Below are 18,910 nucleotides of genomic sequence, written 5' to 3'. Positions count from 1 at the left end.
ACCTTTGTTTATTACCAGATGCTAAAGCAGTGAGGCTTATTTTCCTCTCAGATAACATCTGTGCAAAAATCCATGTGAAACCTGCTCCACCCTGCATTGTTTTGTTTTTTTAGAGGAAGGCGCTCATGTCTGACACCACTGGAGCAAATCATAACGACAGCCAAGTGCTCTGACACCAGTTAACCCTCTCTCAGGCATGTGTTGATGAATGAAGAAAAACTGATTGCATTAAAAGCCATGTTCCTCTCTGCGCCTCAGTGCAGCTCAAATTCTTGAGCTGTTTATCTTAACAGCTTTAGCAAATAGGGAACCGAGGCATGTCTCAGCACCCTCATCTTTTGCTGAAGTTTTTGTGTTACAGACAAGGCATCTTATAAAACTGCGTGTACAGTTTTATGTGAGCCAAGAAGGTACAAACAATTGAGCAAGGTATGGCTTTTAGTGTAGTTTTTCCTCAACAGCAGTAAGTGTGAAAAAACTGACAGAGTGAATGGGATGTATGCCGGTAAACTCCAGATCCAGATGAGCTGATTGGTGGAGCCGTGGGGAAACTGTCTGAAAAATAATATTGATACGAAGGAGCTGGAGCCGGCAACTTTTTTTTTCTTTGCTAAGGTCTTTAATCATGAAAAGTGCATGACACACTGGCAGACCGAAAAGACCATTCAGTGAAAATACATGCTTAAGAGAGAGACCTGCTGCTGCCTCCTTCCTTTGGGTCCTTAGATGTAGTTTATCTGGACATCACTTGCCTCCGCTATGACGCCCAGACAATCAGACAAAGACAAAGTTGGAGTTATTCTGTATCTTTGCACAGCTATCTCTTCTTCTCTCACCCTCTCCCCCTCCCTCTCCTGTTGTTACTTCAATCATGAAACTGATCAATGATAAGCTGATTGGCTTTTCTGTCGCAAGTCCCGTCTCCCTTGTTTGTTTATCGCTCACTTTGCGCAAGACAGAGGAAAACAGCGGGTGTCCGCTGTACAACAGCAGCACGTTTAAGCTTGATAAGCTGTTGTTATTGTGAATTTATTTAATATTACTTTCTAGTATCAGCTGATGTTTGCTGGAGCCACAGCACCACACTTTTCATTCAAAGGCTTTATGGCTTTTCTGGTGGGCCGGTCTCTAGTCAAAATGCCCGATTTTTTGTCCCAGTCCAGCCCTGGTACACAGTGTAAGCTTTGTGCAAATGCTTGTGTTTGCATAAAAGAAAGAGAGAGAGTTTGATTTGCACCAAAATCTAATATTAGTGGAACAGTGACAATAAATGATAAAATATAGAATAGTAAGTATGATATACTAATATGATTCTAAATGCAGCCTAGTAGAATTTCATCTTAAATGAACATGCCCTTAAAGTCTGCAACACATGGTGGAGTTTACTCATTTAATGTAAAGACGTCATATTTAATTATCATGATGAGTAGCAGTGGCAATCATCCAAAGCTTATCTCAGCGTCTCAGTGCATTTCAATTCTTGTCCAAATTTGGTCAAAATAATACCTCTTTTTTATTTCATTTTTAAATATATTTTTGTTTAAATAGAGAAATTTTATGTTACTTTGTTTTATTTTATTTTACTCTATTTATTATTTTATTTCAGTTTGCCTCCTCCATATTTCATATGATTGGTCTCTTGTAGGAGAAAGGGCGGGTTTATTAGTGCCATTGGTTGAGGCTTGGGATACTACCATCCTATTCGTTCAACCAGACGTTACTCATATACTGTTCGGTTCCCTTTTCCTGTGTTACCGCCCTTACCCTGAGTGAGGAGTCAAGCACAGAAGACATCGCATTGGGAAGACTGGTGCTATTTGGACATTCCCTAGCTAGGTCCCATCAGCCTCAGGTAAGGAAATAGACGACTGTTTGAGGTTGGAAATCACTCATCACGAACAACTGTATAGCTTTGCCTGCTGTCATTTGTAGTATGTTCACTGTGGCTGCTAAACGGCTAGCAACTTGAGTGAACTGCAAAGGTTAGCGCGTTAGCTTCTACATTTCATCGGACTGTTTCCCATGGTAGTGTCCGTCCGATACGTGCAGCTAAGTTAGCAGAGCAAGTGCCCCATGAACCGCTTGTTCTGGCTTGAACTGAAGTGTGGCGGATTTTGCTAGGCGGTGATAATTACAATCATTATGGCTGCTGTCAGCGTGGTAATCATAAACATGTCAAGAACGGGTTAGCTAACGCCATTCCGTAGCCCGCGGTGTCTCCAGAAGATGAGACCAGCTAAGTTTTCACCAAAAGTAGCATATTTGATATTTATTATGTTAGTAGTGCTGTGTGGTATGTGGTGTAACTGCAGATTAACCCGGGTCTTCTCTCTTCTGTATGTATGATTATTGCTAATGCTATGCAGAATGTAGGTCCAATATAATGTGAGCTGCCCATCCCTGCTAGCCAGACAAATAATTAGAAACGCGGTATGAATAGTGCCTGTGTTTCTCTATTTGACCGAGACAAGAGTTGTTTGTTTTTGTGTTTTTTAAAGGACATACCTTTGGTGGGATGGCTCACACCATTGTTAGAGGTTAAGGGAAGACTTTGTACTTCTTGTCATCAAAGTGCAAAGTCATTTTACCTGTATCGCAAGTATTCTGACACATTCTTTGCTCAAGATTTAGCGTGAGGGTTTATTGGTGTGTTCACAATGGTAGTTTCACCAAGCAGGACTCAGTGGTGAATGAAGGGTGTGGCCCAAGACGTCAGCTTGGGTACTTGTGGTTTTTTGCCTTTAAGCCCCAGGGCAGGAGGCCTCCTTCCTGGATCTGAGAGTCATGCTTTGTAGCCAAATAATAATGTTGTGGTGGTTGCTGAATTGACTTTTCTTTTTTTTCTTTTTTTTTTCTTGAACTGCCACCACTGCAGTATTGCAGATAAACTGGCTTCTCAAATAGGTTTTGTTTACCCCGCATACCTTTCACTGAAGGGTGAAACCTGGCTCTGAGCCATGGTAGTGAATGGTGGCTTTAGTTTTTACAAAGAAGTGATGAGTTTTCTTGAGCCTGTATTCATACCCTAGCCCCCCGTGAGCTGAAGGCTAGGCCACTCCTTGAATCCGTTCTCATTATATAATAATGTGGTGTGTCTGGAGTGTGCGGGCAGGTCAGAGGGAATACACAAATCGTGTATGGTTGTTAGAGTACCACCCCACTTCCTGTCTCACCCTTGTCCGCTTTGTAAAGGAGCTGTTAGGAAACATTGTGTGAGTGCAAAGTTTTGTTTTTATGACTTAGCTTTTTAGCTATTAAATAAAAATGAAACTATTACCCTGGCAGTATCATATTTCAAACACTTTTCTCCTTTTCCTGACTCCTATATCAATGACTGTTTTCACTTTAATATGCATAGTAATATTTCAGTATCAGTGTGATCAAGCCTCTCTGTTTTCTCTCTGTTCCATCTGTTTTCTATCATTTCAAACACTTTCAGGCACCTGGAGAGACTGAACACACACACACACACACACACACACACACACACACACACACACACACACACACACACACACACACACACACAAAGTGAGTAACAGCAGGGTGGAGAGAGGAACAGCAGAGCGTAAAACTGGAGGAGAGTAGGTGGGAGGTGGAAGTACAGAGTTGTTTCCCATGAGTAGCATAGCTGGGTCATTCTAACTATAGTCTTTTTGTGCTGCAGTTAGGGTGGTGTTCTGTAATAATGCAATACCAGTCAGTGCTTCCTGTTCATCTTTAGGCTGCAAATTACTATTTGTGCAGCTTCTGCCTGCTGAGATCAAACCCATTGTGGCAAGAATTACGCTTGACTAAGATGAACTTAATGTTTTCTTGTAGCTCCCATCAGGTTATAGCATTTACTCTAGGCATATCTGGGGTGGTGTCTAATAACGTATCACAGCAGGTACGCAATTAGATATCAGACGCTGTCACTTTTGGAAAGAGGATAGTGCCCCACATTTGGCCTGAAACTGAGATAATGCTAAAGGTAGAACCAGATATTTTACATTGCACTCTCTCCATTTGTCTTACTTAATAATATCCTGAAGAATGGGGCCACTACTCTTGCTGTAAAATTGGAGCACAGAGTAGTTCCCATGAAACTTTGGTTGAAGTGATACAGATTCTCAAGAATAAAACTTTAGTTTAACTTTGCAGATGTCTCCTGCAGGGGGGGAGACCTCCAGGTGAATTTACATTAATAATAATAATAATAATGGATTGGATTTATATAGCGCTTTTCAAGGCACCCAAAGCGCTTGTTATATTTATATGGGTCTGTGTGTAGCCTGAGTGGACAGGCGAGTGTAGCATGCAGGCAGGTTTGCAGTGTTGTTGGCCTTGAGCCATCTGTTGTTCTCTTGAAGGATTAGCAGACGAGGAGGTGAAGGAGAAAGGAATCAGTCAGATTGGACTAATGGATCCTTCCAGTGTCTCCAGCTCGGCCTGAGCTAACCTATTGTTATCATTATCTCTGTCTCCGTGCTCCATTTCTTTTCTGTCTGTCTTTTTTCTAATGTGTTCAATAATCTGTCAGTGAAGTGGAAAGTGAGAGAAAGCTGGATAAATAGTGTTAGGATTCCAGAACAAGTAAAAGGAAAGACATCTGCAAAGCCATAAAATCAGGTTATACTCCCAGCCACAGAAATGCCTGTTTCCCCCACACTCGGTGTTGATCATAAAAATGCACAATAACCCTCCTCCTCCAGAATGAGCTAAAGCTTGTGATGATGTCACGAGAAACGTATCCTAGTGCCATTCCATGATCGCAGGCCAGGCGACTGTTGTGGTATTTGGAGCATGCAGTGTGATTTTCATATGATTTGGATGCATGGGATTTTTTTTTCCTGTCCTGTGACATAAAATCTAAAAGGTAGACTGTGTTCAACAAAAGTACTGTTTTCCTCTCATGCAGTTTCTTGGATTTTCTTCCGTAGGTGTTTAATTTGTAAAAATGAAATTTATAAACTTGCATGACGACTTCACCACCTTACTGTTAGCAGTGATAGGATTGATTAGCATAGAATTGAACAAGATAACAGTGTAAGTGTAGATTATTACATTTGTGAGCTTAGATTTTCCAGTCATCATTGAAGACATTTGAGCTTCATCTGCTGGAACTCACACTTGTGAATGCCCGTGCAATGACTATTGCAGTCATTTCAGAAATAAATGTGTGTAGCCGTAGCACAGTAATGGAGGAGATGGGGGGGAAAATTAGATGAGGACAGCCTGGATTGTTGAGACAATGAACTGAATGGTGTGAGAGACACCGGCCTTGTTGGACTCCTCGGGAATTCCCTTGATTGGAGAAACTAGCCAGACAGCAACGGGGAGCACATTGCATTGACTAAATCTTCATCAATAGTGTGACGAGGAGATGAAAGATTTTAAAATATTTCAATGAAGATTTTTTAAATTTTCTCAAACAAAACAAAATCTGTTATGTTAAACAAATGAAATGAATATTTCTGGCAGGCTTGACTTTTGGCTAAATTGTTATAAAACAAAAGACGTGGCAGTGTCTGTAAATGATTTGGCTCCAAGTGTTAGTTTGATCCTTAAAACATACAAAAGCAGCAACATTTGAATCACAATGTTTATTACAATTTTTTTTTTTTTTTTTTTTTGTGGCAACTAAATCATTTCTTTGAATGTGCACGCACTTGTTCTTTTTCTGTAGTGCTCAGTTACACAAGGGAAAACAGAGGTTGGAAAACATCCTGTGTTACCTTTGAAATTGTTACTTTGAAGAAGGGGGACCCAGTCTGAGACCACTCACACTCAGCTGTCCCCAGGCTGACTTTGGTGCATCAAGATGGCAATAATAATAGCAATAAGATGGAGACAGTCTGTTGTCAGTCTGCAATTAAATGCCAGCTAGCTGGTAATTAAAATTTACATTTGGTCCTGACATTCAGAGTCCAGCCAGAACTTCGAAAGCAGAAATTCCTCCACAAGTAGTGACATTGTTACTGCAGAGTGGCAATTTAATTGTAAAATCACAAAGGAACTCAGCAGCCTTATGTTTATTTAAGAAAATAATCAGAGTGCAAACAGCTAGCAACCAGAGAGTCGAGTCTTCGATTGCAAAGAGAAGCATCAGAGACGAGTCGTATCACTGGCACAGATTGACTCCGATTGGTTGCATGAGCAATTATTTGCAAACCTTCACCAGCCTGATAGTGATTACAGTCTGAGTCAGACTGCGATTGTCTGGAGGCAGGTTGCCTCCCACTGGGCGACATGTACAGTTGAGTGTGTTGCGCATTCAACATCAGGATGACTGTTGGTTAGTACAACTGCAAACATTTTTCTGGTTACCAGGAGTTTGCTGTAATATTTTTGGAAAGTGACAGTCATAAATTCTTATTACAAACTTGAGAATCCGGTCAGAATGTAATAATGGATGTGGCACTAATCTATAGGTAACAACTACAATGAGGTTCCTTGGTTTATTTGCTTTTACACTACTGGAGCAGCCACGAAAGAATGTCTGTTCTAAATATACACTTACATGCACAGTTGCTTTTCTTGCAGAAGAGGGGCACAACTGTTTTTTCTTTTCACTGTGACAAAAATCAGTTGTTTTAAAAGAATACAAGTTTAAGTGTGTTTCCAAAAGTGTACACCAATTATTTGGAGAAGTAGCATCTGTGGAGTCCTGCAGGGAGTTTGGAAAATCACGAGGTCGCTCTGTGTTCGGACTGTGGCGTGGGAGAGGAAACTGCCTCTTGATTTTATTTGAAAGGACACACACTCAGTCACTAACTCCTTCGCTTATCTGAGCTTTATTTAAACTTAACTGCAATGTTATGCTCAGCCTTTCAGTCCCAAAAGACAAAGAGACACATGCATTTCCTCATTTTTATTTAGAAAAAGCTTCCTTTATTTCTTCTTCTGTCTTGATAGTGTTTTATAAACTTTCTCAAAATTTTCATTTGCAAAGAGCTGTAGTTGATCCTTATGGGATTGGTCAGATGTTTTGTCCAAGCCTGAGAAAGTTCTTTGTTCCAGCTCTGTGTGTGTTGGGTGTGTGTTCACCCATCATTACATCATCCCAAGGCCTTATTATCCAGCCCAGCTGTGATCAAGTGTTGGTTCACAGCAATAAGATAAACAATCTTTATCTCAGTTAACGACATGCAATTTAAAATTGTCTTTTTGTGAGTCAGCATAATAAAATGAAATGTATGCACCATCCAGCGCTCATCACTAATTTATTTGTGTGTGTGTGTGTGTGTGTGCTTGTTTTCAGGTAGTGTCTTCCTGGTTTGGAGCAGTAATCCCGAGAAGAGCAGTGTGGCTGTGGTCTGGTGTTCGGTGTTGCTTAGCAAGCTATAGCTGGTACCATGGCGTTGTCCTACAAGAAGGATCTGGATAAATACAAGGATCTCGATGAAGATGAAATCCTCAACAAACTGTCGGCAGAGGAGCTCAAACAGCTGGAGACGGCCCTCGAGGAGATGGACCCTGAGGTCAGGGCTCGATGCAGGTTGGAGGAGCTCCAGGGCTCCTCAGTGGGAGGAAGTTCATTTAGAGAAAGGATTTATTGAAAGGGATTTATTGGCTTATCTCAAAATAAAATAAAAAAAACACTATGCAGACACAAGTGGGTCATTAGATTTGTTAAATGACTAATCGTTTTTCCAACTTTACGTCTCTTGTTGTGGTTGTAGTGCCAAATGGCGCAAAGTAGACCTGGTTGTGACAGGTTAATGGTTGGGAAATTTCCCCCCTGGAATGCCTTTAACCTCACTAATTCACATGTAATGGTGGGTTTTTTTCTCGTGTGCTCTGACAGTCACTTCCCACTCCAGTCTCTATGGTTTGGAAAATAATTTAAAGCTGCAGCGGCTCAGGTTGCCAAGTCTTTGTGAGAAGAGCTGTACAGCGTAATGAAATCCCCTCCAAGCCCCTGGACGTTTTCTTTAATTTCCATTCAGTGAGGCAAATCGGTCTACATGGCGACCACACGGGGCCCACAGGAAACAGTCAGCAGCAATGGGAAAATAATCATTTCTGGGTCTCATGTCGGTGAAGAGATGAAATCTCATTTGGTGTGGATGCAAAACAAAGCACTGAATTTTGTTTGTTGCTGTGTGTATAGATTAACACACGGCCTTGTTTGCTCTCTGCCAAGTTTTTTTTTTTTTTTTTTTTTTTTTTTTTTTTTTATTCACCCACAACTAAATATTCACAAGCTGCATTTTTGGATTAATCAAGTTCAACTGGTTTTAAAGTATTCTTTTACTTCCTTTTTGAGCAGCTTGTATTTCATGTTTTAATTTCTCATGTGACTGTCAAACTCCTGCTTCTGGCAACTAACACAGAGGCCGGAAGATGCAGAGGATACACTAGCAGAAATGTTTTTTGTTCTTTTTTCTAACAAATGGTGCCAAATATTGTTTAGCTTGGATTGTGCAACTTTTTCAATGTGTGGAAAAGGCTTTTAAAGCCTGCTTAAATGGATTTGATGAAAGTCTGGTCAAGGAGTTGTGCTGCGGCTTCATTACGGTGCATAAGTGCACTGAGGTCTTAAGCTCTAATGTGGCTCCATGTCTTGTTCCCAGAATGCTCTTCTCCCAGCGGGTTTACGTCAAAAAGACCAGACGTCTAAGACAGCTAGTGGACCGTTCGACAGAGAACGTCTGCTCAAATACCTGGAGAAGGAAGCCATGGAGTATAAGGACAGAGACGATATAGTGCCTTTCACTGGAGAGAAAAAAGGTGGGTTGTTTTTTTTTTTTGCTTTTTTCTCGACAGCGCGACCAACTAATCACCAATAACACCGGCAACAAGGTGCTATTACATGTTAGTGCTGTATTACTCGGGGGATGGAGATTCAGGGTGCACCTGCAGACCTAGCAGTAATTACTCTTCACCTGTGTTTGCAGATATTATTAAGACATGCTTGCACTTACATATAAGCATGTCTGCTCAGCATAGAGCAGTGTTGGGAGGGTGTGCTAATACTAAAGAAGGGAGGAAGGATTTTACATTTTGAAACTATGTTTTAATTGATGCTTTTAATAGATATGTTTATTTATATGCAAGCCTGAAACATATTTTTGAACCATGTTGGCCTGAAGTATACTACATAGAGTATAGTATATATTATACTCTCTATATAGTATGTACTGTGCTTGAACTCACAGCATAGTAGTATGATTGTCTGCCAAACCGTATGGGTTTAATGTCAGACTGATATATCCTAATCTTTCCGTGTGAAACTTGTTCTGATGGGTTTTGTGACATACTTGTGACACTCTTATCCACCTCTTAGAGGAAACAAAAGGTGAAATTCTTTATGTGGCAAAAAGCCAGAAATGCAGACGAGTGAGTAGAGTAGAAACCTCAGTGGGAAAAGTAGGAAAGTTTTTATGAGATGAAGCAGTTCCTTTTGTCGGGATCTCCACAGATAGGAATCTGAAAGCTACTCCCTCACCAGAGAGGAAACATGGACTGATGTGTTCCACTGACCTTACCATGGCCTCTTAGGAAATTAGTGTGTGCGTGTGTGTGTGTTTGCAGTGACAACATGGAAAACTCACATCACTGTGGTTTTGTGGAATGCAGCTGATTCTCTTTTCATTGTTAGACTCACCCCCTGCTGATAACTAATGTGGTCATGAGTGTTTATGTCTCTAGTTTCAAACTTCACATAATTTCTGAGAAAAACACTCAGTGTGACTCCATGGTAACCATTTTTAACCCTCTCGCAGCTGAATTTGTTGTAGTTGTTTTTGTCGCTTCTCCATTATCCATCTTTTCTGTTGTTTATTCCTCTGTCTAAGATGTGTTATCTGTAGATAACGAGCAGATGATGTATGATCGATGAAGCTACTTTTAGCTGCTCCCTTATTACAGTTTTTCTCAAATGCTAAAAGACATTTCACAAATGTTTCCACCATGTTCCCCAATGTCTAAACACAACACCCTTTTCTAAAGCTACATAAACACAACCACACCTTCCCACTGCAAAACTCAAACTTTCACAACAAAAGAGCAGCTTGAAGCTTTCAAAAATGTAAACACTATACACATCATTACACACTACAGCAAAACAATTAAAAACACAATGCTCAATTTGTGAGAAGGTTCTTTGTTTCATAACTGCCAATGCATATTTTTAGAAACTATACAGTAACGGATCGTCGTAGATCTCTGCAGAGGATTAGGCATTTAGATTTGTGTTTCATATGAAGAGTATAAATCTATAGGAAATCCTGCATGTACGTACACTACTGTAACACAACTCAATGCAAAAACAGAATCTATTGCACACAACAGTACTCTTGAAAACATGATCAGGGTGTGAAGTTTTTTTTAATTTACATTATTCACACCACAATCACTGTGCGGCATCATGTCGCTGAGCTGCATCGGGCCACATCACCTCATCCACATCGCAGGCTATATTGTCTCTTGCCAGGCACCGCGGGAAAAACGCCCTGGAATGGCAAATCCATCTTTGGAAGGCCTCCGCTGGGATGTCAACACAGGCCAGCTCCATTGCCCTTAGGAGGTTGTCTCTTGTGTATGGTTGTCTGTCATAAACCTTCCATCTCCACGATGAGAAGAACTCCTCTATAGGGTTCAGGAAAGGGGAGTAGGGTGGCAGACAGACGTTTAAAAAGTGGTCACTGTTGGTGGTGAACCACTCTCTGATTTGGTTTGTTCTGTAGAAGCGGACATTGTCCCAAATGATCACATCAATGTGATGTGTGGGCCTAGGATGGTGTTGGTGGTGGTCCAGGAGGATGTCCTTTAGCTCCTCTAGGAAGGTGAAGAGACGTTGGGTGTTGTAAGACCCAAGGACAGCATGCCGGTGGACAAGCCCCTCCGAACCCATGGCCGCACAAAGGGTAATATTACCACCACCACCCCCCCCCCCCCCCCCCCCCCCCCCCCCCCCCCGTTGGCCAGGGACCTCGGTGATGGCTCTTTGGCCAATGATGTTACGGCCTCTTTGCCTTCGTTTCTACAGGTTGTAGCCAGCCTCATCCAGGAAGAGGTAATCATGAGGTCTGGCCATCGTGTCCAACTGTAGTATCCTCTGTGAAAATGTGAAAGTGCACAGGTGTTCAGAACAACAGTCAATCAGGTAGCACAGTATTGTGCAGAAGTAATGTAGGCCACTGAGCAACACAGTATGTCCACTAACTGTACTGTGAACATGGATGTAAACTTACTTGCACATACTCGTAACGTAGGTCTTTGTGTCGCGCAGAGTTGCGCTCAAAGGGAACCCTATAGACCTGTTTCATCTGTCTTTTGGTGCCGGAGAACTTGGTCTATTGTGGCCAAGCTGACATCGTCAGTGCTCTCAAAGTTGACATTATCGGCAATGACTTTGTCTCTGATCTCCCAGAGTCTGATGAGGTTGTTCCCACGAACCATATCCACAATGAGGGTTTCTTGTGCCGCTGTAAATATAGCAACCCTCCCACCTCTATGTGGCATTCTTTCAACTCTACAGAAAGAAACACGTGTTGTCAATTGACATGTGTTACAATACAGTCACAACTGATTTGAAACCAATAGACTACTTTCACAGGTTTGTAAAACTGTATTGTGACAGAGAAAGCAATAGAGTTCAATACCTGTTGTGTTGTCTGAATGCCCTGATAATGGTGGCCACGGTGAACCTACTCAGGTGTGGACGGACTCTTAGTCCTGCTTCAGCCATTGTCATGCCATGGACAATGACATGGTCAATGACTGTTGCTCGCATCTCGTCCGTAATGATGGCGCGAGGTTGTCTTGCTCTCCCCCCTGGACCTTCTCCTCTCCCATGTTGGCCTCCTCCTCTTCCTCGTTGTCCTGCTCCTCTGCCTCCTCTCATTTGAACTCCTCTTCCTCGTTGGCCTGCTCCTCTTCCTCCTCTCATTTGAACTCCTCTTCCTTGTTGGCCTGCTCCTCTTCTTCCAGGGCCAGCTCTTCTCCCTCCTCTGCATCGAATTCCTCTTCCCCTGACTCTGCCTTCATCCGTTGTGTTTGTTTGGAATCTTCAGCATACTGTGCACTCTGAACTTGCTTTTATACATGTGGTCACAGCATTAGCAACAGGTGTCTTCAATTTTGAGTCGTTGTGTGTAATGAATGACGCCAGGTCATTGTGTTCAAATATTGCTGACTGTGGCAAGCATGTTGCATCACATGAGCTTTCATTTGAGAATATGAGCAGAGTTCTTTTGCAGCTTGTGTTTTAGCAAGGAAAGATGTGTTTAGATTTATGACAACGGAGGATTGTGTTCTGTGAATTGTGTCTTCATGTGACATGTGTTTATGATATTGGTAAATGATGGCTAGATTTAGTAAATGTGTTTAGACAACTGGTTATTTGGTTTAGAGGGTTGGCTTTTGTAACAGTGTAGAGCTCCGCACTTTTGATTTGGCAGATTTTTACACCGGATGCCCTTCCTGACGCAACTCCAAAGTTATTTGTGCCACCTCCTGGGAGTGAAGCATGGACTATTCAGTTGTTAGGCGAAAGTGTAAAGCGCTACACTGTGGAGCGGCGAAGATGTGTGATCGATAGAAGCCTGATAAGCATTTTGTTTGCTTAGGTTACAGTGGAGGGCGTTACTGTTGCACCAAGGAAAATACAAACACACAGCAGATGTGTTCCACATGCTCACAGTGCTCAGTTTTTCTCATGAATTGCTTTCAGAGTTGAAGCATATGGCTTTAAGCGTCCATGTAACAAAGCTATACTGATGTGATACTGCAAGTCAACTAAGCCTATTACTACAAATTCACTGTTCATGATAATAGTTCAGTTAGTTTAATTATTCTGGTTGAATACACACTAGTACAATGTGTAACCTGGGTTAGCCTTACGCACCCAAATAACAAGAGCGAAATGAATAGCTGAAAACAGATGGACAGACGTCCAAAGATTTCCTATATTTATTAGTAGGTATACATGTTTTGTACTGTTTTTGCTCATGTTCTGTAATTACCTCTCCGTGTTGGTTACTGTTACCTGGTTATGTGGTGAGCAAAGCCACATGATCAGAATCATTTGGAAGAGATAACAAAAGCCTGCGGTTTGCTGTAAATGCCGGCGATGGTGGAAAAACTGGTTTGCAGCTTCAGTTGACCTAACCTTACCTGCTGTATCTGTGATGTTAACTTTGAGTTAGTAAATAAAGTTTTCATTTGTAAACGGTGATAGTGATAAACTGCTCATTTGTAGATGTTGAGATTTTTTAACAATGCAAAAACAGATTAGTGCACGAAGACGGTGCCTTCTGCTTTAAGTTACAATTGAAACCTGATTGGAGAAACATGCCTCCCTTTGACACCTATTAGATAAGTTACTGCTAGAATCTAGTATTTCATGGGAGAAGCTTTTTGAATGAGAATCGATTTGAGCCAAAGATTTTATTTCTTCTTCCTTCTTTTTTTTTTTGAGGCACGTATACATTACTATCGTCATCTTTTATGTACAGTCCATGTGAATGCCTTTTGAGTTTTTAAATCCAGTTTTAAATCCGTCGTTCTATGGCCCTGGTTTTTCCTTGTTTCTGGCGAGTTGAATTTCGCTCCAGAGGGACTGGCACAGGATGCTGCCTGATGACTGTATTTAATGTTTGTTGGCTTTCAGGAAGTGCCAGTGCACCCCACTAGGGACCGGTTTGAGCAATTTGAGCAGCTTGACTGATTTAGGAGGGGGAGGGGGGGGAAATGAAGGGCTGTTCCCGGGGTGTTTTTGTTTAAGAAGACGGGCAAATGGAGAGGCAACAAATGGCACCCACTGGATGGTCTCTCTGCCCAGTGCAAGTGTTTGGTTGCCCCAGCAGTGCAGTTTAGATTAGACTCAAGTCATTGTTCCATGACTTCCTTTGTGCTTTCCGTTTCTTCCCTCTGATGGGTTACCATGGCAATACTGTAACTGTCAATGCGGTCCAAGTTGAGCGAGTCTTGTGCACACTTAACCTCTTGTAAGAAATGTAACCAGTTTAAAAAGTAATTCGCAATTTAAAATCCTTTAGTGACAGTCAGTGTCAGTGTAACTACCGTAGTTGCTCTTAAATGAAGCTTAATATGCTGCAAGGAATTGTGTAGAAATGGCCTAAAATGAGACTGTGATACATCATCCATGGTCCCAAAACTTGATGTTAAAGTAAAAAGTAAGTAGGTCTAAGGGAGTTTATTAACAGTTATGTGTTTGTTTTGTTTTTAAATAGAAAAGTATCTGTTTTTACTCGACTCCTTTGAAATTTGACTGAAGTGTTCTCTTTGTTTGCCCACAGGTAAAGTGTTTGTTCCTAAGCAAAAGCCAATAGAAACACGTAAGGAGGAGGTCACGACCCTTGATCCAGAATTGGAGGAAGCGCTCTCCAGTGCCACGGATACGGAGCTGTGTGATCTCGCAGGTAAGAATGAGAAAATACTTCAGAGAGTCTTTGTGGAAAGGCTTCAAAAACACAAGTGTTTAAGTGGGTGTGATTGAAGACAAGGCTGTATTGTAGTGGTGGGAACTTTCTCTGGGCTCAGTCTGTGCTGGGACAATAAAACACAAGCTCTTTTCACTCCTTTACTGTGTGTCTTGATGGGGGGAATAAAAAGGGCATTGAGCAAAATCACACCAGTGGCCTGCTATGCCATTTAGAATTGGTTACTTTTGTCCACACTGGAGAACATGCATGCATACATGTATCCATGTATGTTCTGGTCTGTGGTCTTAGCCTCAGTCACTGAAAATACCGTCTGCTTTCGTTCGCAGCGATCCTGGGTGTTCACACACTGGTTACCAGTAGTCAGACATATGATGGAACAGGAAGTAAAGAGGGTTACAACAGTGAGTATTAAACGTAATTTATCCCAGTTAACTCAACTATTCGGAAGAGAAAAATCTGCTGACCTACACTTGCGTTTGTGTCTTAGATGTGGTAAAAGGGGAGAAGATGAACCCAGTGTTCGATGAGCCTCCCAATCCCACTAACGTAGAAGACACTCTGCAGAGGGTGAAAAGCAATGACAGCACCTTAACAGAGGTCAACCTTAACAACATTAAGGTATGTAGAAACGTGCGTGTATGTATATGCTGGTCAGTCCCCGGACCAATGGCAGTGTCTTTGTCTGCTTTTCCAGAACATTCCGATTCCCACGCTGAAGGACTTCGCCAAATCCATGGAGAAGAACACGCACGTCAAGAAGTTCAGCCTGGCAGCCACGCGGAGTAACGACCCAGTCGCTGTGGTGAGTGGTTGATATGCTTCTCGTGGCTTTTGCAGACACCTGAGAACTTCACACTCACATCTTTGCCTTCTTCCTCCCAGGCGTTCAGCGACATGCTGCGGGAAAACAAAACATTGCGAAGTTTGAATTTGGAGTCCAACTTCATCACCGGGGCAGGAGTGCAGGCTTTGGTTGATGCATTGCGAGACAATGACATGCTCACAGAGATCAAAATAGACAACCAGGTACAGTAACAATTAGCTCAGAAGTTCCAGTAATGGAAAAGGAGGAAGGGGAAATTTCACACCTGTAATTTTGGTTTAGCTGAACAAGCTGTTGTATTTTTTTCTCTAATGAACTGTATCTATTTGTGCGTACTGTAGAGACAACAGCTGGGTACTACCGTAGAAATGGAGATTGCTAAAATGTTGGAAGAGAACAAGAGCATAGTGAAATTTGGCTACCACTTCACCCAGCAAGGGCCCCGATCCAGAGCTGCCGCAGCTATCACCAAGAACAACGACCTGGGTATGAACGCAGCACGCACAGACTCGACACTCTGAGATTTGTTTAAACTCGCAAAAGTCGGGCGAGCCGTTTCCGCTCCCCCCCCCTCCCCCGCCTTCCTCTAGTCATCTGTTTTATGGGAGTGTGATGACATAGTTGAAACATCTGTTCAATATCTCACTCCGCAGTGACGACCTCTGCTCTCTCTTTTAGCTCCTCCTCCAGACAGAGTCGTGGTAGCACAGGTGTGATGCATGGGTGTGGCTCCCACGTGTGTCAGTGCATCAGTGATAACGGAGATTAGTTTCACAGTATTTGAATGGAGCGTTCACCATATTAACCGTGTGAACATTGACACTGCGTGATATGCAGCTTTGAGAGTGACGACATCTCACTTCTTGTTTTCTGCACATGCTGACACACACTGTATAAATAGGTGTACATTTTAACCACACAGCTCATGATGACTCACTCAGCGTCTTCATGATGAACTAACAAGCCTGCGTAGGGTTAAGATTGTGTAGCATTTTTACAGTTGGTTTTATTCGTGTGTTCTTTAAGTCTTTCACCTCTCGTTTTATTGTGCTTTTCCTCTCCAGTTCGCAGGAGGCGAGTGGAAGGGGATGTGTAGGGACGCCACGACACCAGTCTCCCAGCCAATCCTGTTTTTCATCTCATTGTGTGGAATAATTTCAGCCAATGCCCTGGTCTTTCTCATCTCACTGTGTGGAAACTTTAGTCTTGTGCCAAACTGCGGGGCAAGGCATGCTAAACCTGAACATACATCTGAGAAGAAGGGAAATAACTGGAATTGCCCTCTCCGTACACATGTTCATACTTATATGTTTATTATTATGTTGTTATTGAAGCTGTAAATCTTAGTTTTTAGTCATTCATTTCAGCTGCTCCCCCTTTTTTTGAGCCTTTACATTCTTTCCCCACTTTTTACTTGCTTTGTTTCCCGTTTTTACAATTCTACAATTATGTGAGCTACCAACAAGTACCAACAACATCAATAACAGCTCTATAAATACAGTAACTAATGGTGACCTTTGTGTCCTGATAGCTTGCTATTGAGGCTGAAGCGTCTTGTGGAATTCCTGTATTGATTAAGCACTCATCAGAGCGATACAGAGAGCTCTGAAGTTTAGTGATGACTTTAGCTTCAAGAAGTGATGTCATTCAAGGCTTGCCTAATCTGCTAGAGACACAGTGGTTATTGCTCGGAGATAAATACCAGACTGCTGACCTGAATGCCTGACTATACAGCTGAATGTTAGCATTGTGAAAACAAGGGCTGTTGTGCAGTGTTGTGCAGCGCGCTTGGCAACAGTTTACATGAGCAGGTGTTGTTTATTAGAGCTGCCTTGTAAAGCCAGAAGTACTGCTGAGTTGGAGTGGCTAACAAGGCGTGCAAAAAGTGCACCAGGTCTCTTAGCCAGTGCTGGTACTGTACTGTCAGCCCCACTCAGACTGTATATCAAAGATGGATATAGCCACTGCAACATTACCTATTGTTTTATGCAGTCTCATATTTTTTAAAACCTGAAAACTGGCTAGTCACAAGGAGGGTCCACCTTAAGTTGTATCCTTATTTTATATTCATTTTTGATGCAAATTTACTAAATTAAAAATTGTGTTTTATTAAATAGGATGTTAACATAGCCATTGAGGCCACAAACTTCAGCTCCCGTAGGCAGTAAGGTCATTTTCCTCATAGGCTTCTATATAATCAGATGTTTTTGAAAATGGAGGGGTCGCCCCCTGCTGGTCATTAAAAAGGATTCACGTTTAGGGTTCTTTCTTCACTGTGTCCATCTACATGTACAGTCTATGGTTTGATTTGAAACACCCTGCAGTAGCTGTTGGCTCGCCCCTCGTATAAAATGTATACTTTATCAGTGCGATATTGCTTTACTGTTTTATTCTATGATCTTGTTTTGATACGGTTCAGTTTCTGTTGCTAGTTTTTGTGATCACTTTATTTTCTTGACAGGAAGTTCTAACTGTTTTGATATTTTGGAGTAAGCAAAGCTGCGGTTGTGCTGTAAATGGACCGTGATATTATTGCCAGTCATGGCTATTAAGGCCTTGACCTGCTCCTACAGATGTCTGCTTAACATACTTGGTTTCACTGATGCTTAACCATGCCAAAGACTAACACATGCAGTGCTTAAAGTATCGATAGTAGACATAATGGTTACTGGCTCAGGTTTGGCTTTGTGACAGAGAGATTTACATCATGGCGTACAATGGTTTTACTTTTTTTTTTTTTAAATGTGTGATGTTCACAGTGGCATCTTCTTCGAGCAGTCCAATGAGGTGCGAGGAAGGTTTAGCAAAAGGTTTGCACAAAACTTTCTACTTTGACTTCTCAGGTTGCGACTGTTCGTGAAATGTTTCTTTGAACTACATCTCACTTTTAACTTTCCACTCAAACTTCCACACTCTCAGCAGTAAGAGGTCACTTATGAAATATTAGATGACACCACGCTGTGTGCGCATCAAGTAGACTTTCTTTAGCTCGAGATGGGTATAACAGGACTAATTCAGGAGTTACTTGAAACTTGTATATACTGTTTATGTGTAATAGGAACAATATCCTGGCATGAAGTCATCACCTGTGAACATCATGTTTCTGTTGACCAAAAATGTTTTCATCAGCCTCACATTCCTCACAAGAGCTGTACTGTTTTTATATCCATGCACTTTTTCCACGAGCATATCTGCTTCTTTTTTCCATTACTGTTTTTTCTCTTCCTGGTGGACACTCTGCTAAAGGAGAAAACTGCTTCCTTGCTTGAGCTTGTTAATAATACTCTGATTCATAAAAGCTATATAAATGATAAAAAATGCCATCTCAAATTCAAAGTGTGCACGTACACATAATGTTATATGTGCACCACGTGAACCTACAAAAGTCACTGCTGAGATTTTTTTTTTGTACCTTAAATCAAAACCCAGGTGTTAATGCAAGGATTCTGTATTATAAGAAAACCACAAGACTGGTAAAACGCACTGCTGAATATAAAACAACTTCAATAATAAATGTTTTTACATAATTTGTCTGTTCTGGGGTTTTTTGTTGTTGTTTTTTCCTCAGCATAAATTACAAAACTTTTGCACAACATTTCAGGAAAGCTGGAATATTAGATGCCTTGTATTTTCTGTCTGCATTTGGTCAGACTTCCAGCCATCTTGTTTATACTGTGCTTCCACAGGCTCG

At 41.7% G+C, this 18,910-nt stretch overlaps 1 protein-coding gene across 2 annotated transcripts; it reads left to right on the top strand.

The window, feature by feature from the left end:
- Positions 1-1,699: 1,699 nt before the first annotated feature.
- On the top strand, positions 1,700-18,746 carry tmod2 (tropomodulin 2). 2 transcript variants are annotated; one of them, XM_080885624.1, is made up of 10 exons: positions 1,700-1,852; positions 7,244-7,463; positions 8,559-8,715; positions 14,250-14,372; positions 14,723-14,797; positions 14,884-15,014; positions 15,091-15,198; positions 15,279-15,422; positions 15,561-15,705; positions 16,284-18,746. In XM_080885624.1, exons 2-10 carry the CDS (start codon positions 7,338-7,340, stop codon positions 16,313-16,315), a joined length of 1,041 nt encoding a protein of 346 aa, XP_080741750.1. In that variant the 5' UTR covers positions 1,700-1,852; positions 7,244-7,337; the 3' UTR covers positions 16,316-18,746. The 2 variants fall into 2 exon arrangements, with proteins under 2 accessions (XP_080741750.1, XP_080741751.1); XM_080885625.1 differs by having other exon boundaries at positions 1,748-1,852; positions 7,248-7,463.
- The last annotated feature ends 164 nt before the right edge of the window (positions 18,747-18,910 follow it).

The sequence above is a fragment of the Rhamphochromis sp. 'chilingali' genome (assembly GCF_963969265.1).
Source record: "Rhamphochromis sp. 'chilingali' genome assembly, chromosome: 6".
Taxonomy (NCBI): domain Eukaryota; kingdom Metazoa; phylum Chordata; class Actinopteri; order Cichliformes; family Cichlidae; genus Rhamphochromis; species Rhamphochromis sp. 'chilingali'.
This window is presented reverse-complemented; position numbering and strand designations above follow the sequence as displayed.

What these genes read in the sequence shown, in the direction of transcription:
- tmod2 (XM_080885624.1), top strand. Translation starts at nt 7,338, where the DNA reads ATGGCGTTGTCCTACAAGAAGGATCTGGATAAATACAAGGATCTCGAT. An exon ending in TCGAGGAGATGGACCCTGAG is followed by an intron (nt 7,464 to 8,558) that starts GTCAGGGCTCGA and finishes TCTTGTTCCCAG; the next exon opens with AATGCTCTTCTCCCAGCGGG. An exon ending in TCAACCTTAACAACATTAAG is followed by an intron (nt 15,015 to 15,090) that starts GTATGTAGAAAC and finishes CTGCTTTTCCAG; the next exon opens with AACATTCCGATTCCCACGCT.